The sequence below is a fragment of the Balaenoptera borealis genome (genome assembly GCF_965194805.1).
Source record: "Balaenoptera borealis genome assembly, chromosome: 16".
NCBI lineage: Eukaryota > Metazoa > Chordata > Mammalia > Artiodactyla > Balaenopteridae > Balaenoptera > Balaenoptera borealis.
Genome location: NC_138872.1, coordinates 16,567,721 through 16,591,812, shown reverse-complemented (window position 1 = coordinate 16,591,812; position 24,092 = coordinate 16,567,721). Strand labels below are relative to the sequence as shown.

The window sequence follows — 24,092 nt, the reverse complement described above, 5'->3', positions numbered from 1 at the left end:
TCCACCCAAATCTGGGATGGTGGTGGTGTCACTTTTTACCTGGAAGCTGCCACCTGCCACATACCTGCCGGGCTGGCCTTTCTAAAATTCAAGTCTCTGATCTGCCTTTCTGGGTTCCCAGCGACCCTCAGGATGAAATCCGAATGTCTTCACCTGGCATTCAAGTCCTACCCCAGCCTGGCCCCTGCCTGCATCTCAAGCACATCCTTCCCTGCCCTCCTCGCCCCTCCCCAATCTCCTTCACCCCAGCCAGAGAGAGGCTTCTCCGGATCCCCGGTCTGCCTCTGACAACCTCCCCGTGGCCTGTGGCTTTCCTTTCAGCGCTCGTCACCATTGTGACTACATACTGATTTAGGTGTGGAATTGATCAGTGTCTGTCTACCCCATGAGACTGTCAGCTCCGTGGGGCAGGGACCCCACCTATATTAGTCACTGTGAATCTCCAGTGTCCAGTACAGGGCTGAGCACATAGCAGATACTTAATCAATACAGACGTTTCTGCTGTGATATGAGAGATACAGTCCTGAAAAGGCTGCAAAATCCTAAAAATAGCAGAGCTTATAGGAAAAATAGGGCTAGGGCAAACCTCTCAAGACCTCTGCAACTTTGTAGCCAGAGACCTGTAACTATCCTAATGCATATTCCTGCACAATGAAAAACCTCTCAGTAAGAACTGGGAAGGTAGCTTGATGGAAGCGGGTGTAACACCGCTGGGTTACAGAGACAACGGCAAAATGCACGGAGACTGGGGAGAAGCATGCGGAAAGCGCTTTCATGCCAAGACATGTGCCCAGACAGGATGAGAGTAAGAAGGTGGGGTGAATGCGCAAGGGGAATAGCGCTGATTCCTCCACTGCTCGCTGAGTTCATCTGGATTTGCGTCCTCTGCATTCACAGGCTGTTCCTTGGTGGCACAAAATATTAACGCACTGGAAGAATCACCTGTGCCTGAACAGGACGTCCCTGTGGTGCATCATTTGCCCGTTTATAGGGATGGGATAGTTTGTGTCCCAGGAGCTCAGGTCTCAGGGGACACATTGCATTTGTGGAGTGGGTGAGTGCATTAATAGCACATCACACTGTATTCACAGTGTGAATTCACTTGGCTGGCTCACTTGTCCATCCTGCTGGATTTGGTGGCCCTTCCTGAATGACAGGGCCTGTGCCTGCCTTCTTTGTCTCCCAGGGCCTGTGGCTCATTGGCAGTCCCGTGTGGGCCCTGGGACTGTGACAGATCCCAGGCCTCAGTTTCTGCCCTCAGGGAACCGAGAACGTGCCATGTGGCACATGGGAGTAACCCAAAAACGCGTGCTGGAGAGACTTCTGAGCAGCCCAGTAAAAGACGTCCAGGAAAAAGAAATGGGCTCTGTGTTAGTCAGTGTTCTCCAGGGAAACACAACCAATAGCATATCGATAGATACATAGAAGTCCCACAATCGGCCATCTACTGGCTGAAGAACCAGGGAAGCTGGTGATAGAATTCGGTCCAAGTCCAAAGGCCTGAGAACCAGGAGCTCCGATGACTGAGGGCAAGAGAAGATGGATGTCCCAGCTTAAGAAGAGAGAGAATTCGCCCTTTCTCTGCCTTTTTGTTCTATTCGGGTCCTCAGTGGGTTGGCTGATGCCCACTTGCATTGGGGAGGGCCATCTTCTTTACTCAGTGGACAGATTTCAAATGCTAATCACTTCCGGAAACACCCTCACAGACATGCCCAGAAATAACATTTTACCAGCTATCTGGACATCCCTTAGCCCAGCCAAGTTGACACATGAAATTAATCATTGCAGGCTCTGAACCTGGGCAAGAGGGGTGGATTTGGGAGATCACGAGGAGGTGGCCTTGCCTGATCTGGAGGCAGAATAGGTGTGGGAGGAAAAGGAAGAAGGGGTCTGGGCAGATAATTCATTCAACAGGCATTCTTCTATGTGTCACGCGTTGTTCCAGGTGCAATACGATGGTGAACAAAACACAGATGTTTGCCCGTGTGGAAATTACATCCTGGCAGGGGGAGCAAGATGAGAAAGGCAATAAAGAAGTCACACAGTGTGTTTACAGGTGATCAGTGCTTTGGAAGGAAGAAAAAGAACAACGGCCTGAAGGGACTTGGGAAGGCAGGAGCGGTGGGGGTCTTGGGCAGGTTGCAGTATTAGGTGGGAGGGTCAGGGAAGGCCTCATAGGTAAGGGGAGGTTTGAACAAAGACTGGCTGGAGATGAGGGAATACGTCGGGTAGGTATCCCCGCGGGTGGGGAGGAACATCCCGTTCAAAGGCAACAGCTAACTTGCAGGGCGTCCCGCCCTTGGCACTGTTGACATTTGGGGCTGGGTAATTCACCACAGTGGGGGTCTGTCCCACGCCTAGTAGGATGTTTAGCGGCATCGCTGGCCTACTGCCCACTAGAGGCCAGTGGCATCTCCCAGTTGTAACTGAAAATGTCTCCAAATATTGCCAGTTGTCCACTAGGGGGCATCACACCGAGCTAGAGGAGGGCCATGAGCTTGGGTGTGCAAGGGATGGCCGGAGGTGTGGGTGCTGGAGTGGAGTGAATGGGGAGAAAGCAAAATTGGGAGAAGACCAGAGAGGTCTGGGTGGTAGTGGCGGTGGCAGTGGGATGTTCTAGGGGCGTATGATTTGGTAAAGACTCAGGCCTTTACTTAGAGTGAAGTCGGGGTCTAGTGCAGGCTCCAAGCAGAGAAGCGAGAGCTTGCATCCCAGGGATGGGAAACCTAAGGACCGCCCCGCCCTCATCCCAACCCAGCAGAAATTTCACAACCCCAGCAGGGCAACCCCAGACCCAGTGTCTCAGCAACCTGTGTTTGCAAACCTTTCTTCAAAGACAAAACCAGCCCCAAAGAGGACAAATTGCTTTCCATTTACATCCTTCCCTGCTGGTGCCTTCATATTCATAACAGGATGATCAGTGTAACCTGAAATGGGGCTGTTGCTTTCAAGGATAAAGTAGTCTGACGCTTAACTCAATAATTAAAACTGCGATGGTGCTCAGCCTGCAGGGATAATGTACTATTATTATAGTCATTTGTTTCAATTAAATGCTTACTGATTTTACAATAGCAGCTGGGCACCTGGGCACTATAGCTATTACTCTGAACAAGACATCTCAGATTTCAGGAGAAATTTGTCAGTGTGCAAGGGATCTCCCGCCAAGCATGAAAGTTTATTAGAAATACTTACTGATGAGGCTTCGGGGTGAGAGGCAGGCACTGGGGAAGGCTTCGTAATGGCTTTCTATCTCTTTTGTGCTGGAGTTTTTTTCCTAAGAGAAAATAGTTTTCCGATATTTGACTCTTAAAGCCTGAGGAAACTTCAGAGAGTGGGGTATCCCTGGGAGGGTTGGCATGGGGGAGCTTTGGTTGTGACTCCCCCTTGATCTCGAGGGTGGCCTAAGCCTGCAGTGGCTTTTGAAGCAGGGTTTTGGTTGCCGGCCAGAGACTGAAGTCAGGCTGTGGCAGTGAGAGCACTGAATCCTAGCCACTACACCAGTGGCTAGTGGAAAGGCCCTGGCCTTCTGGCTTTGCAGGAATGAATTCCCACAAAGACATGGAAAGTAGTGAAACAAGTAAAGTGTTTATTAGGAGGAAAAATAGTACGTGTGGATAGACTTATGGGCGGGTTCAGAGAGAGAGTCGTGCCCTTGTGGTAGTTTGAATCACTTCTGTGGGGCATTTCTTCCAGGAGTCCTTTGGCCAGTCATCTTGCTTTGCCTGGTTCTGAGTCCATATTTGGTATATCTCAGGAACCTCCCATGTGTGCTTGTGCATCTCTTAGCCAAGATGGATTCCAACGAAGAGGCCTATGGGTAGCTTGACATCACTCCCCTTTTGACCTCCAAGGAGCTTTATAGTCGGGAAGGTCTCCTTGACTTCAAGAATGAGAAATATGTGGTCTTTTATCTTCTATCAAAGAAAAAAGGGCCCAGCCTATCCTCCCTCCTGCTATTTTGGAGTATCTGTCCACAGGGGACGAACTTCAGCTGTTCAGCCTGGGCCCATCTATCTCCTGCCTCACCCACATCATTGATTCCGGGATGCGGTAGACTAAAGAATGCCCCTCAAGATGGCCATGTCGTAATCTTCGGAGCCTTTGAGTATGTTACCTTACACAGCAAAAGGGATTTTGCAGATGTGATTCAGTTAAAATCTTGAAATGGGGAGATTATTCTGGATTATTTGGATGGACCCCATGATGTAAGCATGAGTCCTCATAAGAACCGGGCAGGAGGGTCCAACACCTGGAGTGTTGGAAAAATGGAAGTAGAGAGAGAAAAGGCCGTGTGATGCGGGACCACTAGCCAAGGAGTAAGGACCACATCCATCCTAAAAAAAAGCGGGGAGACAGATTCTCCCCTGGAGCCTCCAGAGGGAACCAGCCCTGCCCACACCTTGACATTAGCACAGTGAGACGAATTCTGGCCTCCAGAACGGTAAGGTAATGAGTTCATGTTCTTTTAAGCCATCAGGTCTGTGGTAATTTGTTACAGCAGCAATGGGAAACTGCTATGCAGGGTGTCTGCTGCTTCTGAGTCCTGGGACAACTTCCCCCAGGAAGGCAGTTCTGCTGCAAATCACAGGACTCCCTGGCGGCTGTTGGCGCACAGACCTGGCTTCTGACGCGCCTCTGCCTCAAGCCTTAGCACCTGCAGGCATGGTCCTCCACCCCGGCCCTCCACATCCTAGCCTCTGCTACCCCTTTATCCCCATCTCCTGCTCTTCCCGAGATCTGTAGTCAGCAAACTGGAGACCCAGGAGAGCTGGTGGTGTAGCTCCAGAGCAGGAGGAGACCGACGTCCTAGCAGTCAGGAGGCGAGGTTCTCTCTTACTCAGCCTTTTTGTTCTATTCGGGTCTTCAGTTGATTAGATGATACCCATCCACATTGGGGAAGGCAAGCTGCTTTACTCAGTCTACCAGTTCATATATTAACCTCATCCAGGAACACCCTGACAAACACATCCAGGATAATGTTTGGCCAAATGTCTGGGCACCCCGTAGCCCAGTCAAGTGGACACATGAAATGAATCATCACACTACTCCATGCCTCTGTGCCCTCGCACATGCTGTTCCTGCTTCTGGGAATGCCCTCCACCCCCTCCTTGTCTTCTGCAGACTTCCCCTCCAAGAGCCAGCTCAGAGTCTTTTCTGTGGAAAGGCTTTCTAGCTCTCTAGCCATTGGAGGGGCTCTTCTCTAGCCCCCTCCCCAGATCCCACTGCACGCCTGTGCTGTTGCACTGGTTAAAACTGGGTGGGACTTCCCTGGTGGCGCAGTGGTTAAGAATCCGCCTGCCAATGCAGGGAACACGGGTTCGAGCCCTGGTCCGGGAAGATCCCACATGCCGTGGAGCAACTAAGCCCGTGCGCCACAACTACTGAGCCTGCGTGCTGCAACTACTGAAGCCCGCGCACCTAGAGCCCGTGCTCCGCAACAAGAGAAGCCACCGCAATGAGAAGCCCGCACACTGCAACGAAGAGTAGCTCCCGCTCGCCGCAACTAGAGAAAGCCTGCGTGCAGCAACGAAGACCCAATGCAGCCGAAAATAAATAAATAAATTTATAAAAACAAAAAACTGGGTGGCCGCATCTCTGCCTCCACCATCAGACGGTGCACCCCAGATGGGGTGTTTTTAGTCTGCTCTTTCGTCCTGCTTCTTCCCAGGATCTCAGACATAGAAGCCCTCAGGGAATGTTTGTTGAATGAATAACAGGAGGAGGACTTGAGAAGTAAAAGAACCACAGAGGTTGTTCTCATGAGGGCAGCTGAAGGCAGAGACCCAGTCGAGGACATGAGAAAGAGGCTCAAGACAAGCCATGGAAGCTCAGAGTCAGAGGACAATGGCCAACTACCAAGCCTCTGTCGCCAGTCCAGGTCTTTCTGATTTGAAAGAGAGGCTGTGATGTGACTCAGACAGAGCAAGAGGCCAGCTGGTGGCCAGGGCAGGGTTGTGCCCAAGGACAGCACACCGAGCAGCTGTTTCCTAGGGCAGGGCTGGGCAGGAAGGTGGGGTAGTGCCTGAGGACCCGGGCCTGAGAACCAGTCAGCCCTTCGTTTGAATCCCAGCTCCACCACTTACGACATCTGACCTTGGGCACTTTTCTGAGCTTCAGCTTCCTCATCAGTAACATGCTACTGATAAACACACCTTCCTCCCATGCACAACTGGGTGAGAATTAAATGTAGTCAGGTCAGTGCCTGGCAGATATTAACTGACAAATACAGGGTAGTTTTTCTAGCACCATTTCTATTTACTTACCAACATTCAAGGAGTGGGCAATCCATGGCTATCGATTGGCCAAACCTGGCCCTCTGCTTGTTTTTATAAATAAAGTTTTATTGGAACATGGCCACCCCCATTCATTTACATATTGTCTACTGCTGCTTTTTGTGCTATAATGGCAGAATTGAGTACTTGCAACAGAGACCATCTGGTCTGCAAAGCCTAAAATATTTAATATCTGGCCTCTTACAGAAGAAGTTTCCCAACTCCTGATCTAACAAATATAACAAATATCTTTGAAGCACCACCCCTGTGCCAGGCCTTGCGCTATTATTTTTATTGTCATCAGAGCCTCCCTCTTGGCTTCTCTCATATTTCTTTCATAATCCAGAAACTTCCATTGTTTCTGACCTCTTAGCCCAATTGAGACCCAGTTCAAGTTTATACCCTGAGCAAGTCCATGAGGGCATGAAGGAAAGGAAACCTCTCCTGTTGAACACCTACTGTGTGCCAGGTTCTCTACAACATTTTTTCATTTGATCCTTAACAGCTGTCCTGTGAGAGCAGGTTCATTACCGTCCACCTATATTAGAGCCATTAAGGTCCGTGGGTACAGTAAAAAGATCTCAGTCTTGTAAGACAGCCAGAATTCTGACTTTCCCACTACCTAGCTGTGTGACCTTGGGGAAGTCACTTACCCTCTCTGAGTTTCAGTGTCTTCATTATAAAATGGGGATGATAAGAGTGTTTATGTCAAAGGTTTGTTCATGAAGCTCCTGGGACATAGTGCGTACTCACTAAACGTGATAGTAAGTATATGGTATCACTATGACTATGGTTACCATTCCTCTATAAAACAGGAATATTAGTATCTGTTAGAAAGAGCTGCTCCGAGGCTATGGAAGGGATTGTAAAATGCTGGTCAGTGGCTTGTTAATTTTCCTTTGTGGTTTGATTGTGCTCGGAAATTAAGGAGAAGTTTCTGGACCCTCTGGAACTGAGGCAGAGGCTTCAATGAGAGAATTGAGCGGAGCCGCTGTTGCCTCCAGAAAAAAAAGTTCCAATTCCCTGGGCAGAGCGTGAGGCTGTGTTGAATGACACCTTGTCCCTGCCTCAGAGGAAACAGGGCGGGTGTGCGTTCTGTGAATCAGCAGAAAGTGGGAAGGAGACGGGTGTGATTTCTTATTCTCTCCCTGCAGCGTGGGGCTGCTCTCGCACCTGGTTTACTCTCCATAGAGAATGCAAATGAAGCTTTGCAGAAAAACACCTTTGTGTGCAGCCCTGAGAATCCATTAAGCTAGGCGAACCTAATTATGTTCACAGCGACACCCTTACTATTTCCTCTGTTTCATCCTTCCTGGAGAGGCTGCAGATGTGGCTCCTGGAGGTGACCATATGTTTCCATGAGAGAAGTAGGAGGCTTGGTTCACTTGGTTACCAGACATCTCATAAGTGCCAGCTGCGGGCTGGGCCGCCTGCCTGGGGCTGGGGAAGCACATTATATATATCTCTGCACATGAGCAGATGCTCCATACCCCCCAGGGTGAGCCCAGGGGAAGGCGCAGGCAAAGGGCGTGGCCAAAAGAGGGAGGAGAGGTCAGGGAAGGCTTCTTTGAGGAGGTGGCATTTCAGGTAAGCTTGAAGATGATCAAAGGACCAGTGAGCCACAGGGGAAACAGTATCCATTCCAGCGCAAAGCCCACATGTCCTGGGAAGCTCTGGGAAGGATCTGGAGAGGTCGGGAGGAAAGAGATGGTGCAGATCTTTGTGGGCTCCTACAAGGCCAGGACTGGGCTAGCGGGTCATGGGGGAGCTATTAAAAGCTTCTGAGGAGGGAGGAGACATATTATGCTCCTGAAGGGTCACTCTGGTGGCCAGCAGAGCACCTGGGCTTGAGGAAGCCATGCTGGGGGCCAAGAGGAGGGCTGGTGTCTTAATTTGGGATCCCCCTTAAAGCAGACTCTGACATAAAGGTTTCGGTGCAAGTAGTTTGTTTAGGGGTGATCCCAGGATGTTCTGGGAAGGAAGAAGGGAAGAGGGACAGGAAGGGAAGAAAGCCAGTAAAGGGCAGGGTGGTGAGCTGTGACCACCTGGACCAACTGGAATCCTGTAGTGGACCCTCCAAGAGGCGTATGGAATGAGACTCAGAATTGTCCTCTTGAGGGGAGGGGAAGCCGAGGTTTTATCCACAAACTGCAGCCCCTCAGAGATCGAGGGTCACTTCTAGGGCTCAGCACTTCCAGCCTCCTTGGACAGACAACGCTGTCAGGCAGGGAGACGCAGGAAACCAGCAACAGGGGCAATAACCCTTGGGCTGGTGGTGTCAGGGAGACCTCCAAAGTAGGCCAAGGGCAAATGGGCAGGCCCCTCCCAGCACCTGCTATAGCTGATTAGGAGAAAAGGCAATGGTTGCCAAATGTGTTGGGCAGAGCAGGGTGGACTTTGATTGGGGAAGGGGCCCTGTGAACTGGTAGGGAATTCTAGAATGTGTGGAGGGATTGACGTTGTCTGACCACTTCTGTGTACTGCTCCTGTGAGCTCACCTTTTTTCTTTCAAAGCCTGAAATTGGCTTTAAACAAAACACTTCCTTAGGTGGGATATGGGAGTTCGGAATCATCTCTGGGGGATGCCCCCTATTTATAAGCATCCATGCAGAAGCCACGACTCACCCAGTGGGCATGGAAGAAAGGAGGGAAAGTCGGATAGAGCTGGAGGAATGCCAGTGTTGAAGGAGTGGGCTGGAGAAGACCAAGAAGGAGTGACTAGTGAGGTAGCTGGACGGCCAGGAGTCAGGCCCTGGAGGGAAGAGGGCTGTCGGGCAAGGCAGCAATTCTTGGAGTCAAGGACTAAGGGGTGTCTTGGGGAAGGCATCATAGCTTAGTGAGAAAGTATGACGGTCTGGAGAAACCCAGCTCCACCTGCAGTAGCTGTGTGATCATGGACAAGTCTCTGAACCTCTCTGAGCTTTGGCTTCCTCAGCTGAGGATGACTATATTACCCACCTGGTATGGTAGCTGTGGTGATTAAATGGGCCATATATGGAAAAGCTTAGCAGTGCTTCTGGGACATATTAAATGCTTAATAAAAGTTTCCCCTCCTCGGGCTTCCCTGGTGGCGCAGTGGTTGAGAGTCTGCCTGCCGATGCAGGGGACACGGGTTCGAGCCCTGGTCTGGGAAGATCCCACATGCCACGGAGCAACTAGGCCCGTGAGCCGCAGTTGCTGAGCCTGCACGTCTGGAGCCTGTGCTCCGCAACAAGAGAGGCCGCGATGGTGAGAGGCCCGCGCACCGCGATGAAGAGTGGCCCCCGCTTGCCGCAACTGGAGAAAGCCCTCGCACAGAAACGAAGACCCAACACAGCCATAAATAAATAAATAAATAAATAAATAAATAAATAAATAAATGTATCACCACGTTTAAAAAAAAAAAGAATACGCTAGAGGCTTCTATGCCCCTAGTAATAAAAACAAAAACAAAAAAAACAAGATTAAAAAAAACCAGTGAGTTTAAAAAAAAAAAAAAGTTTCCCCTCCTCTTCCTACTGACGAAGATGGTGGTGAGATGATTAAGTGGTATACGTAGTAAGGAGGGTACACGCCAAATGAGTTGCCGATGGGAGGGGAGGTCCTAGTGACAGTGAGAATAGATAGTTCTCTGCAGAAGATTGGCTGTGCAGGGGAGAAAGTTGGGACAGCGGTTTTTAGGAGACTTGGAACTAAGGGAGCTTTTCATGTAAAAACGGGAGAGAAGTGAGCATGATTTGATGCTTATGGGATGCAGCCCACGGAGAGGGGAGACCAGTTGACCTGGTGGAGAGAGACTTAGGTGAGGCTCCTGGAAGCAGAGCCTGAGACGAGGATTCTTGTGAACGCTGTTTATTGAAGGAGGAGGAATCAGAGTCCACAGAGGAAGGAGTTGAGCAAGGATGTGACCTCAGCCAGAGACTTGGGGAGCCCCAGGGCACGCCTGCACGACAGAGGAAGGGGCTGTAATAGGTGTTTTTATGATTTTACTACATTTTTATATGTCCTTAAACACTTTATAGTAATGTTTTATGTTTTGAACCTGTACATAAAGGTATTCTACTGTATGTATCCTTCTGAAACTCTTTACTCATTACTGTTTTGAGTTCATCCTCATTGGTAGGTGTGGCTCCAGGCCATTCACTTCAACTCTGTACAGAATTCCATTCTGTGAATAGATCACAGATTACCACCGTTTCCCAACTGGCAAACATTTAGATTATTCCCAGTTTTTCTGGAGTTAAAAAAAAGTGCTGTAATGACCGTTGTTGTAGTGTATAATTTTTGAAAGGTAATATGACTTTCATATAAATATAAAATGAAAACATGTCAATTTATTTAATTCATTCACTAATGAGGAAGCCAGTAAGATATTATAATCAGCTCAAAGGACAATCTGATGAGTAGGTACGTATATAGGCAATCAAGAATGCTGAAATAAATGTTCTTATAAATGCAAAACTGGTTGATATCTATAGAGCAAGAATATAATGTTCGAGTTCTTCTTTTCTACAGGATGCGATCAACTGGTACCTCTACCAGACAACATTTTTTGCATTTTTATGGATAAGAATCATTTGCATTCCACCTCACAACCATTAGGATGGTTACTATCCAAAAAAAAAAAAAAGAGAGAGACAGAGAAAACAAGAGTTGGCAAGGATGTGGAGAAATTGTGCACTGTTGGTGTGAATGTAAAATGGTGTAGACCCTATGGATAACAATACGGCAGCTCCTCAAAAAATTAAAAATAGAATTACTATATGATCCAGCAATTCTATTTCTGGGTATATATCCAAAAGAGTTGATAGCAGGGTCTTGAAGAGATATTTGTACATCTGTGTTCATAGCAGCATTATTCACAATAGCCAAAATGTGGAAGCAACCCAAGTGTCCATCAATAGATGAATGGATAAACAAAATGCATTATATGCATACAATGAAATTTTATTCAGCCTTTAAAAGGAAGGAAATTCTGACATATGCTACAACATGGATGGATATTAAGGACATTATGCTAAGTGAAATAAGCCAGACACAAAAGAAAAAATACCGTATGATTCCACTTCAGGAGGTACCTAAAGTAGTCAGATTCATAGAATAGTCAAATTTCATAGTAGTAAAATGGTGGTTGCCAGGGGCTACAGGGAGGAAGCAACAGGAAGTTATGGTTTAATAGATACAGAGTCTCAGTTCTACAAGATGAAAAGAGCTCTGGAGCTGGATGGTAGTGATGGTAGCACAACAGTGTGAATGTACTTAATGCCACTGAACTATATACTTTAAAATGGATAAGATGGTAAATCCTATCTTATGTGTATTTTACCACAATTTAAAAAAATGTAATGATAAAAAAATAAGTTGCACTAATATCATTTTTGTACAGCTTACAAAGTTGTAAAATAGCCTAGTCAAAGACAAAAGCACACATTTCTATAGAAACAGATAACCCTGAGGTCGACTAGCCAACACCCAGGATGCCATTGAAAGGACATTCATTTGCCCATTTCAGAGTCTTTAAAATTTCCTGCAGTATGTATGTCTTCTTGTGCATGTGGGAAAGTTCTTTATAGTAAATATCTTGGTATAGAATTGCTAGGTTATAGGATATGGATTATCAGATTTCTTCCTAAAATGTGTACCTTACTAGTTTACACTACCACCAGCAGTATAAACAGAAACCCAAATGGCCAGGAAACGAATGAAAAAGTGTTTGACTTCTCTAGTAAACAGGGCAGTGCAAATTAGAACAACTTTGGGAGCATTTCAGACTTAGCAGATTTGCAAAAATTCAAAATCTGCCATTATCAAGTGTTGGCCATATATTAAATTACTGAGTCAGGTATACCTGATTGAAGAATTCTAAAACAGGCAGCTGGGAAGGAAAAAAAAGAAACCAAAAACAAGCCCTAAACACAGAGCCCCAAGGCCAATTTGCCCTTGAAGAAATAATGTCAGATCCTTCTTTAAGATTCATGGAAAAAGGAGTGTGTACATGTTGGAATAGAAAAGGATGTTTAGAGAATAGATTTTAAAACCTACCTTTTGTTCAAAGTGTTCAAAAATTTTTCCAGCTTTATTGGGATATTATTGAGATTTAACATATTTAAGTTTAAGGTATACAATATGATGATTTGATGCATGTATATACTGTGAAATAATTACCATAATAAGTGTGTGTGGTGATAACTTTTAAGATCTACTCTTTTAACAACTTTTAATTATATAATATAGTATTGGTAATTATAGTCACCATGCTGTATATTAGATCCCTAGAATTTATTCGTCATACAGCTGGAAGTTTGTACCCTTTGACCACCTTCACCCATTTCCCCCAACCCCCTGGCCCTGGTGACCACCACTGTACTCTCTATTTGAGTTCAACTTTTTTAGAACCCACATATGAGTGAGAACATAAAGTATTTGTCTTTCTCTGTCTCACTCATCTCATTTAGCATAATGCTCTCAAGGTCCGTCCACACTGCCACAAAAGGCAGGGTTTCCTTCTTTTCTATGGCTGAATAACATTGTAAAATGTACCATATTTTCTTTATCCCTTCATCTGTTCACGGACATTTACGTTGTTTCCATGTCTTGGCTGTTATGAATGTTGCTACAGTAAACATGGGGTGCAGATATCTCTTCGAAGTAGTGATTTCATTTCTTCTGGATATATACCCAGGGATGAGATTGCTGGATCATATGGTAGTCTAGTTTTAAGTTTTTGAGGAACTTCCATACTGTTTTCCATAGTGGCTACACCAATTTATATTCCCTCTAACAGTATACAAAGGTTCCCTTTTCTCACACCCTTGCTAACATTTGTAATCTCTTGTGTTTTTGATAATATCCATTCTAACAGATGTGAGGTGATACCTCATTGTGGTTTTAAAAAAATTTTATTGAAGTATAGTAAATAAAACAGTGGAAAAATCAAGAAAGTGATAATTGCCACAGATAAAGTAGTATTTAAGATAGAAACATTAATTGAGGCAAACATACTTTTAAAAAAATTAACAAGGAGAAGCCATAATGAAAATATAGCATTCTGGGACATATATGGGAATGAATAACTTCACATCAATATAAAGAAAACCGGTTTAAATTCTATAGCGAAGCTGATAGGAACACAATAGTAGTAGGAGGCTTAAACTCATTTTTCTCGAGATTTCACAGCTAAAGTAGTCAAAACAGTTTATTGAATAGACACATAGAGAAATGTGTATGTTACTGAGTAAACATTATCTCAGAGGCACATGAAAGTTTTACAAAAATTGATCATATCTTAAGCCATAATGAAAACTTCAGTACCACAAAGATAAAATCCTAGGTGTTATGTTTCCTGGCCACAGTCACAAAAGGCTACATTAATAAAGACCCTTTTCCAAATAATTTTAGGGTAAAAAGGAAAATCAAATCTTCAGTTTTAGAATATTTTTAAAATATTTCTATGATACAACTACAGTCCTCCGCAGGGGGAAAAAAATCATGGTTACAGAGCTGGACTTCTCGCCCTCAGCACTGTTGACATTTTGGGTACATAACTCTTGTTGGGGAGCATCCTGTGCTTTATAGGGTGTTGAACAGCATCCCTGGCCCCTCAACCCACTAGACACCAGTAGCAGCACCCCCCTCACCCCGTTAAAAACCAAAAACATCTCCTACATGGCAAAAGTGTCCTGGTTTGAACCCCTGCCCTAGCTACTTCTATTATTAAAAAAGGAAATGTGAAAATAAGAAAATTGTTTAATTTGAAAAGCTAGATAAAAAGCAACATGATACCCGAAGTTAATATTAATAGAGAGAAAAGCAAAATTTAATAATGATCAGAAAAGTTGTCAAATTGATTTGTTTAAATATAAGAACTGGTTGTTTGGACGGTTAAAAATATATAAGCTTTTGAGAAGGAAAATTTTAAAAAGCAACATGCATTCACAGTATTACAATTGAGAATGGGGATTTAAAACCATAGAGTAGGTTAAAAATATGGCAATGTTATCCCAATTTTATGCTATTGGTATTAAAATCTGGATGAAGTATACAATTTTCTAAATATATGTGTGTGTGTATATATATATCTATAAAACCAAACTAACTCAAGAGAATGTGGAAACTAAAATAGACCTATTAGCCATGGCAAATATTGTGAAAATCAATCTTTCAAAAAGCCCTGGGCCTCAGATGTTTTTATGTCTAAACTCTTTCAGTTCTCTAAGGAAAATAATCATTTCTTTGTTATTTATACTCTTCCAAGACATAAAGAAAAAGAGAAACAACTCAGTTCTTTTTCTAAAGCTGACCATCACACAAAAAACCAACATTTGACAAAGATAACCCAAAAAAATGGAAACTGACACGTAAAAAAGAAAGTTCCTCAGAAATGAAGAAATGCCAAACAAGTTCAAACAAATATATATACAGGCAAGGATAGCAATGTTCATATCAGACTCCACTGAATTCAAGGCAAAAATTAGACACTTTATAATAATACTAAAGTTTAATCAGTTACGAAGATATAATTGCCAGTTTTCTTTTTGCAATAAAAACCAACATCAAATTCCCAAAACAAAAACTTTGAGCATTAAAGGGAGATTTTGATGGAAGCAGAAAGTTGTAGGCAACTTTGACAAACCAAAGGAATCTAAATAATGTAATCACCACTGATAGGACAGAGAAATGTCACACTATTATATTACTCTGCAAACACAACTCCCCTTTGCCCTTAAATACTGGGAAATATATACAAAATTTAAACATATTTGGGTCTTAAAGGAAACCTGAATAAATTTCCAAAAGTGCAAATAGTACAGATCATATTCTTAGATCACGTTTGTTACTAGAAATTAGGAGCAAAAGGAAAAGAAACAACAAAAATTTTTACCTCTTAGAAATTTCAGAACTCGAACTTCCCTGGTGGCACAGTGGTTAAGAATCCGCCTGCCAATGCAGGGGGACATAGGTTCGAGCCCTGGTCTGGGAGGATCCTACATGCCGCAGAGCAGCTAAGCCCATGAGCCACAGTTACTGAGCCCAGGTGCTGCAACTGCTGAAGCCCGCGCGCCTAGAGCCCGTGCTCTGCAACAAGAGAAGCCACCGCAATGAGAAGCCCGCGCACGGCAACGAAGAGTAGCCCCCCGCTCGCCGCAACTAGATAAAGCCCACGCGCAGCAACGAAGAAACAACGCAGCCAAAAATTTTTTAAAATTAAATTTAAAAAAAAGAAATTTCAGAACTCTTCTTAAACATTGATTGGATGAGAGAGGAAATTAAAACTGAAATTTAAAAGTAAATACATCAAAAAGAACAATAATGAAAATCTCACGTGATGAAGTCTGAGAAATGTTAAGGTCATGTTCAGAGGAAAATTCATAGCATGAAACCTATTTCTAAACATTGAGAATGAAAATACTGAATTGAAAATGCGACCCAAAATTGAGGGGGAAGCAACACTAATAAATATGTAAAAATCAGAGGAAGAGATTAATAAAGATAAAATTAGATATTAAAGAATTAGAAAATGGAGAAGGAGTAGACCTGATAAACAAAGTTGAAATTTGATTCTTTTGAGGAGGAAAAAATAAAATCCCACAAAATAAAATAGAAAACCGATGAGGCTCCCTAACGAAGAACAAGTAAAAGGAAAACACAGATACTGGATATTAGAAATTAGAATTTAACCACAAATTCAGAGGAAATAAAAATAAGAGTATGCAAATTGGCATGCCTCGCTGAACAGTGTGTGTGTGTGAGTGTGTGTGTGTATGTAATTTTTAGGTAAAAAGAGTACACTATTCTAAATGTGTTTAGTATGAGAAATGCCTGTATTTAAAAATTAGTAGCTTTCTTTATATTCTAAAAATAACCAGTTAGAAAATATCATGGGGAATAGATAATAAGAAAACGACTGACCTGTGGGGGAAAAATGTGCAAACTTTATTAAGGGATTTATTTATTCTGTGTATTTAACAAACCCTCATACAAGATAGGGCTTACTATGTGCCAGGCAGATTTAATCCTTAACAACCCTAGAAGGTAAGTTTAATCATTATCCAAAGTTTTCAGATGAAGAAACTGAGGCACAGAGAGGTTAAGTAACTTGGCCAAAGTCACCCAGTATATAAGCAGCAGAACCAGGATTCAAAATGCACTCGGCTTCCAACGTCTATGCACTTTGCTATCACGCTGCATAGTGAATAAATGCAAAGATAACACCGTGTTCCAGGAAGGAAAACCCAGTATCATAAAATGATCTCTTCACAGCTGGACTGAGCTCTCTAGCAAGGGCTGAGGTGCTGACTCTCTGTCCAGGGTGAATATCAACAGAATGGCACCCTCCAGAGGTGCATCTAATTGTGCAGGGGTCAGAATAGAATGGACACTCACCTGTGGGCGATCCATGGGGAAGCCACAGCTCAGAGTGGACCCCCTCCTCTGAGTCTGGTACCTACACATGCAGATGTGCTGGTCCTTTCTAACTCAACACACAATCTCCTCTTCTCTCAGATCCAGGAGATGGTCCACTCAGAGGTTGCTGCCTACGACTCGGGCCGACCAGGGCCCCTGCTGGGCCGCCCGGCGATGCTGGCCAGCCACATGAGTGCCCTCAGCCAGTCCCAGCTCATTTCTCAGATGGGCGTCCGGAGTGGCATCGCCCACAGCTCCCCGTCACCCCCAGGGAGCAAGTCGGCGACCCCCTCTCCCTCCAGTTCAACTCAGGAGGAGGAGTCGGAAGTGCATTTCAAGGTACGTAGGGATGGAGATGCAAAGGCTTAAGATGCCCTCCTATCAGCAAGGGGACAGGCCCTGCATGGAAATGGTCATCACCTACTTCTAGAAAAGACCAGAAGAGTATAACTATACCCTTTGCTGGAAGAAAAAGGAGGAAAATTCTGGATAAACGTGATGTCGTCCTATTCCTGAATAGCCAATGGGTCATTTCAGTGGCATTGATGGCATTGGCAAGATCCTCAGGGCCATGTCTTGTGACCACTTTGGCCTTTTAGGAGGACCACAAAGATGGGCGGTCCAGCAGTGCTCTGGGCAGCGCTGCAGGATTGTGCACTAAAGATGACTCCTCCCCCTTGGGGGCATGGCCCACCCTGTATCCCTGGAACCAGGGGTGGTCCTGCCTCTTCAAGAACACGTCAGGGACGAGAACTCACCATGTGTCCAGGCTCCCATCCTTTCTTTGCACTGACTCTAGATCTCCCTCCCTGTCGAAGAGCATCTTGTTTTATGAAAACAGAGGCCCCGAAAAGCCAGAGGTGGATGTGCTTGCCCGGAATCTCCCAATGAGCCGCCGGCAGAATCAAGGCTGATTCCACAACGCCTCCCTCCCCTTTCTTCTTCATAAGGGCCTCTCACCCCTTTCCATGTGGTGGCCCTGCAGAGGCCTGGGGCAGTAACCGTGGCACCCATGCCATCCTGCAGGCACCCTGACCTCCGGGCTGGGGTGGGCACCTCTGGATCCTGGTCCAGCTACATCCTCAGGATAACTTGGTCTCTATTGTAGTCCAGGCGGGGGGCGGTTTTAATTTTATTTTCTTTTTATTTACCAAACCCTTCTAAAACACTTTCACGGGCCAGACACTATTCTAAGGACACGACAGGAATTAATCCACGTAATCTTCATCGCAACCCTATGTGGTAGGTGCCTTTATTATCTTCGATTGGCAGATGGGGAAACTGAGGCACAGAGAGGTTAAGTAACTTATCAAGTGTCATAGAACCAGGATTTAAACCAAGGTGGTTGTAGTCTGGCCCCAGCATATGTGCTCTTAACCACCTGCTGTGGCCCATCTGCTCTCCGTCAATTACAAGGTGCATCCGTCCGCATCTCCTATCCTGTTAGAGCCTCGCCACGGTGCTGACAGAACTGAGGCTTGGGGAGGTGAGTGGCTGCTGAGAAACACTCAGGAACAGAACCAATGTGGCTACAGACCGTCCCTCACCGCCCCTCACCGCCCCTCACACCCCCTCACCGTCCCTCACCGCCCCTCACCGCCCCTCACCGTCCCTCACCGTCCCTCACCGCCCCTCACCGTCCCTCACCGCCCCTCACCGCCCCTCACCGTCCCTCACCGCCCCTCACCGCCCCTCACCGTCCCTCACCGCCCCTCACCGCCCCTCACCGTCCCTCAGAGGTGCAGGCCTGAGTCTTATCCACTGGCCCACAGTTTCCTTATCAGTTCATGGTGTCACCTTCATTTCCTTGGTGCATAGAGCCATGGTCTTCACGGCAGGATCCAGGGCCTTTGACCAAAATCCCTGGCCCCTGGGTGGCCTGGGAGTCCTAGTCTGTGCGGGGGCGGGTATTCCCACCCGCTCCGCATCCTGGAAGCCCTAAGTGAGGTGCTCACAGTATGGTGGTCCTGGCATCTGACTGCATCAGAGGCCGGGTGTCCAGGGTGAGGCCACACATGGCGACAGTTACATTAACCTCACTCCATCCAACAGCTTCAAAGGGGGTCAGGGGCACGAAGCCACTGGCCCCAAGTCACACAGCTGAAATGTGGTGGAAGAGACTGATCTTATGTAATCAAGGATAATCTTTGGGGATTATTTGTGATCACAGGAGGGGAGAGCTGTTAAGAAAAATATATCTATCCAAAACTAGGAAATAGTCCAAAAACGGATAACTGCACATTCTTTCAATGGCATATTACAGCATCGTCTAACAGACTCTCAAAAATTATCTGATTCTCTGGGAGATTGTGCCTTTGTTTTGATTCCTCCTTCATTTTTTTTTTTTTTTTCCTCCTTCATTATTGATTAGGGGATTTTACACTCTGTAAAGGAAGATGTTAACTTGGGGGAAAAGCAATGAAGATGTAAACGATTTTTGTCTGATTACAAGGCAAATGAACTTTTCCCTGTAGAGACGCAAATGACTTCTGTCCAGTACAAAAGACTAGAAGCCCCAGAGGTGATAGTTTTATTGCTCTCCAGGGCATTAACCAGTTTCTTTCTCTTGTATTTCTTTGAATCAACTTTACCATCATGCTGATTCTCATTGATGAGTTAAATGAAAAATGCAGTATTAGATTTAAAAAAAAGAAAGAAAGAAAGAAAGAAAACAGAAAAACCCAGGGCTCATACCCAGGACATGTGTGCATGCATGTGTGTGTGTGTGTGTGTGTGTGTGTGTGTGTGTGTGTGTGTGTGTGTGTGTTCAAGCCCGGGGTGGGGCGTGGCCAGCCCCCAGGTGTTGCCTGTGTATAAGCAGGGCTGGGCAAGCAGGGAAAAGCTGAGGAGAAGTCCAGCTCTGCCTGAGGCTGGGTCGGGTCCCCTTTGGCAGGAGGATCCGGGCTTCTCTGATTTTCTGACTCCTCTCACCTGGGCAGATGTCGGGAGAAAAGAGACCCTCTGCCGACCCTGGCAGAAAGGCCAAGAACCCAAAGAAGAAGAAGAAGAAGGACCCCAATGAGCCACAGAAACCTGTGTCAGCCTACGCGCTTTTCTTCAGAGACACTCAGGCCGCCATCAAGGGACAGAACCCCAGTGCAACCTTCGGGGATGTGTCCAAAATCGTGGCCTCCATGTGGGACAGCTTGGGAGAGGAACAGAAGCAGGTGAGCCTCCATCCCTTTCTGGGCCATCCCTCAAGCCTTTGAGGTCAGACTTGGAAGGTCTGGAACCAGGCCCAGCCTCTGGAACTAGAGACTCTTGCAGAGGTCTTTGCTAGGCTCAGTTTGCCCATCTGTAAGCTGGGGAGGTAGGACCCTTCTGATTTGGCTGTTTTGCAGCTGCATTCACTAGCGACTTGGTTAAGTGGAGAAAAAAACTGGACCTCTGCTTCCTCATCTGTTAAATGAGAACAGGCATCTTCATCCATCTTGGCCTCCAACTCTAAAAGTCTGGGGTCCAAGCCAGAGCTTTCTTATCCGCTGACCAGAGGCCTATGGCCTCCTCTCAGGGGCCTGCAGGGAGAATAGGAGCAGAAATAGCTCCGAGGTAAATGCCAGTCACGAGCCCTGTGAGCTCAGGCTGACCACCTGACCTCTCCTCGATATTGCCCACACCTTGGATCTTTCAGGCCTACAAGAGGAAGACCGAAGCAGCGAAGAAGGAGTATCTGAAGGCTCTGGCAGCCTACAGGGCCAGCCTTGTCTCCAAGGTAACACCTGGAATCCCTAGGCTCAGCCCTGATAAGAATGGGGCCACTTGAGGGATAGAGCAAGAACCACGGCGGGAACGGTCAACACCATAGGTCTTGGAAGGGATGGATAAGACCGATGTGGTCCCTTCTCCAGTGCACCGCCTCTGTGCCAAGCTCATGCTTTACATGCATACTGTACATGTATCTCATTTAATTCTTCCAAGAAGAACCTGATACACAGAGGAGTTAAGTGACCTGCCTGCGAGTAGCCAGCTTGTTAGATGGCTGTACCAGGATTGAGACCCAGTTTTGCCAGTCTTCAGATGTGGCCTTTCCTCCTGTCCTGCACTCTCTGCCTCATTCCTCAGCACCAGCACTGCAGGAGGCTCAGCGTGGCAGTGGTTGTGTGGTCCACGGGGGGGCAGAGGGTGGTCTGGAAGCTGCTACAGAGGGCGTGGCTTCTGGGTTAGGCCATAAAGGGCCAAGCAAAGAGGGTGTCCCAAATCAAGGGAACAGCCCACACTAAGGCGCAGAGGCTGGGGAGAAGCCTAAGTAGAGGATAGCCCAGCTGGACGATGCTGGCCCCTCAGGCCAGGCTGAGAAGCGTGGGTTCTCCCGTGGGCAGGGGAGCCCCCAGGGATTAAAGCAGGGGTGGTTGGATGGTCAGAGCCAAGTGTGCTGGACCCTGAATTATCTCTGGTGAGTCCCCAGCTCCTTCCCCAGGGGCCTGAGAGCCAGCCAGGAGCCACGCCAGTGGGGGACAAAACCACACGATCTCGTGGCTCAAGTTCTGGCTTATCCACCTTCTCCAGAGTGATTGGTGTCTGTCTCCTTCCAGAGCTCCCCCGACCAGGGTGAGACCAAGAGCACTCAGGCGAACCCACCGGCCAAAATGCTCCCACCCAAGCAGCCCATGTACGCCATGCCAGGCCTGGCCTCCTTCCTGACGCCGTCCGACCTGCAGGCCTTCCGCGGCGGGGCCTCCCCCGCCAGCCTTGCCCGGACGCTGGGCTCCAAGTCGCTGCTGCCGGGCCTCAGCGCGTCCCCGCCGCCGCCCCCTTCCTTCCCTCTCAGCACCCCCCTGCACCAGCAGCTGCCACTGCCGCCCCACACCCAGGGCACCCTCCTCAGCCCACCTGTCAGCATGTCCCCAGCCCCCCAGCCTCCCATCCTGCCCGCTCCCATGGCACTCCAGGTGCAGTTGGCCGTGAGCCCCTCACCTCCAGGGCCACAGGTAAGCAGGGTCCAGTGAGAACGTGCCCCTCGGGGACCCCTTGCAGAAAGGGGAGGCAGCTTGGGATTCCAAATACTGGCCCTGCCACTCACCGGCTGTGTGACCTCAGCCTTAGCACCTTACCTCTCTGAGCCTCAGTTACTGCAACTGTGAAATGGGGCGAGTACACCTGGCCTGAGATGCACTGGCTGCAGAGAACAGTTGGCAAGTAGCCAGACAGATTCTTCAGATTCTTAGGGTATCTCAGGCCCTCCCCCCTCAGCCTCTGTCCATTTCTGCTCTCTGGCCGGAGGGGTTGAGACCACTGTGGCTTCTGCCAGATCAACCCTAGCTCCTGGCTCTCCCCAAAGCCTTTGAAGCCAGATCCCCCTAATTGCTCCACAGACACTGGTAATTGCAAGGCTTGCTTGGCCCTGGGAGGTCACTCAGCCCAATAAATCCATTTTACAGAGTGGGAAACTGAGGTCCAGGAAAAGAAAGTCCGTCACCCCCTCCCCCCCATGTAGCTAAGACAAGGGTTGAATTTTCCAGAACATGCTCTACTAGGGAAAAGAAAGAAGCATTCCAGGCAGAGAGGCAGAGCGGAGATTTCTTATAAGCCGGGGAAGTGTCTCTGCGAACACGCCCCTGTCCCCCCTTGCTGCCTGAGATGCACCCCATTCGCTCTCCTTTGCTCACCACCTCCTCCTCCCCACCTCGGCAGGACTTCCCTCACATCTCTGAGTTCCCCAGTGGTTCCGGATCCCGCTCCCCTGGCCCATCCAACCCCACGAGCAGCGGAGACTGGGACAGCAGTTACCCCAGCGGGGAGTGTGGCATCAGCACCTGCAGGTCGGCCCTCACCCCACTCGCCCACCCTTGGTGCTGCCCTTGTCCTGCCTACACGTGGAGAGTGAGGATGGGATGACAGGGTGGGAAAGGACAAGGGGGACACTGCAGGTCACTGTCAGCCCTGCAGGAGGGCCTCTTGGGCACCGGGTGCCCGTCGTCTTCAGGAGAGGACCAAAGCAAGGCCCCAGAGGGACTCAGCTGGTCTGGTGCCAGGCCCACAGGGGAAACTAAGGCCTGTCTTCACTCTTGCTGTTTTTCCTTCCATCCTGTTTTTTTTCACAATGCTTGACATGGCATTCATAGCTAAGCCATCTGTCTTCAGTCAGCTTCCTCAGAAGCAGAGCTTGAGGCAGGGATTTAGGTGTCCTCAATGATGTATACATGTTCAGGGAGAACCTGCAGGAGAAGGGGTGGGGGAGGGAAGCAGGTCAGGGCAGGGAGGGAGCTTAGAGAGGGCATGGCCTCAGCTGGAGACTGGCTTCAGCCTGATCCCATGGGAGCTCTGGGCACCAATCACAGCACAGACTTGGTCTCATTTTGAGGTCTGAGCTTTTTGTATACGCTGAGGACCAGGTGGTCCCCTGCCAGGATTCCAGGAGGGGTGTTTGGTTCTGCCCAGTGGATAGTCAGGGAGGGACCAGCACAGACCCTCATTCATCCTCAGAGGGGCAGCCGAATCCAGGGAGGGCGTGAAGGGCCAGGGAGCAGGTGTCCTGATGTGCCCCGGGCCTTGTGTCCAGGCCCTTGAGGGCCAGGGGGCGCCTGGGGCGGGGTGGAGGCGTCACATCCAGTCTGACAGCCTCTCCTTTCTCCCCCAGCCTCCTCCCCAGGGATAAATCGCTCTACCTCACCTAAGCCCGCCTCCCTCTCCTCCCTGAGGCTTGCTGGAAGGGCACTGCTCAGAGCCTGAAGGGCTGACAGCAGAAAAGAGGCCTTGGCAGGAAGCAGGGTGCCAGAGAAGAGAGAGCAGTGACACGACCACGGCCCCGGGCTGAGTCTCTTCCTCAACCTCCCACCAGACTCTGCAGAGGCAGCGCACCGCCCGCCGCCAGCCCAAAGAACCTGCAGGAACCTTCCGCCCCCTGACCTGCTTGCTCCAGGGTTACTGTGGACCCTGCTGCTCGCCCTGCCACCGTACCCTACGTCTGGACGTCTGGCCCCAGCCCAAAGTCGCGTGAGCCGCCCCTGGACGGATCGCTCTGCAGCAGAAACCCGCCCCCAGATGCACAGGGCAGGGGCCAGCTCAGCCCCAGATGTGCAAATACGGTTTTACAGTGCGAACAAGACATTATGAAACTCATAAACTTGGCTCCGTGTAAGTACTAGTTGACTAAGTGTTTTAGAAACTGTGCTGAAGACACCTGTAAGATTATTTTGTTGCGGGGTGGGACGGGGTGGGGGGAAAGTAGATTCCTTTAAGATAAGCATTTTCTATGACCCTTAGCACATTTTTTAAAGTGTTATCTTAAGGGAGATGTGCACGAAAGAAGCGGCCAAACCGTTTCCTCGTCTGTACAGCAGGAACCGGACGATTTATAGCCACACTCAGAGACATTGCGCTTTTTTTTTTTTTTAATCATACGTTTATTTAAAATGGCCAACAACAACTTCTGTCTATTTATAAGGAACAACTGAGAACAAAAATGCAGTTTATCATAAAGTGTGCGTGCTTTGGGGG

At 47.8% G+C, this 24,092-nt stretch overlaps 1 protein-coding gene across 8 annotated transcripts in view; it reads left to right on the top strand.

The window, feature by feature from the left end:
* The window catches only part of TOX2 (TOX high mobility group box family member 2), a 270,975-nt gene extending 247,297 nt beyond the window's left edge, over window positions 1-23,678 (top strand). For 5 of the 8 annotated variants that reach the window (XM_082361740.1, XM_082361739.1, XM_082361737.1 and 2 more), the window contains 6 exons: window positions 16,755-16,994; window positions 19,595-19,822; window positions 20,287-20,367; window positions 21,188-21,583; window positions 22,287-22,414; window positions 23,434-23,678. In XM_082361740.1, the coding sequence (XP_082217866.1) occupies window positions 16,755-16,994; window positions 19,595-19,822; window positions 20,287-20,367; window positions 21,188-21,583; window positions 22,287-22,414; window positions 23,434-23,500 (1,140 nt within the window). In that variant the 3' untranslated portion in view covers window positions 23,501-23,678. Of the gene's footprint in view, window positions 1-16,754; window positions 16,995-19,594; window positions 19,823-20,286; window positions 20,368-21,187; window positions 21,584-22,286; window positions 22,415-23,232 lie in introns of all 8 variants that reach the window. The other 3 variants (XM_082361736.1, XM_082361738.1, XM_082361743.1) reach the window with 1 other exon arrangement.
* Window positions 23,679-24,092: the final 414 nt, after the last annotated feature.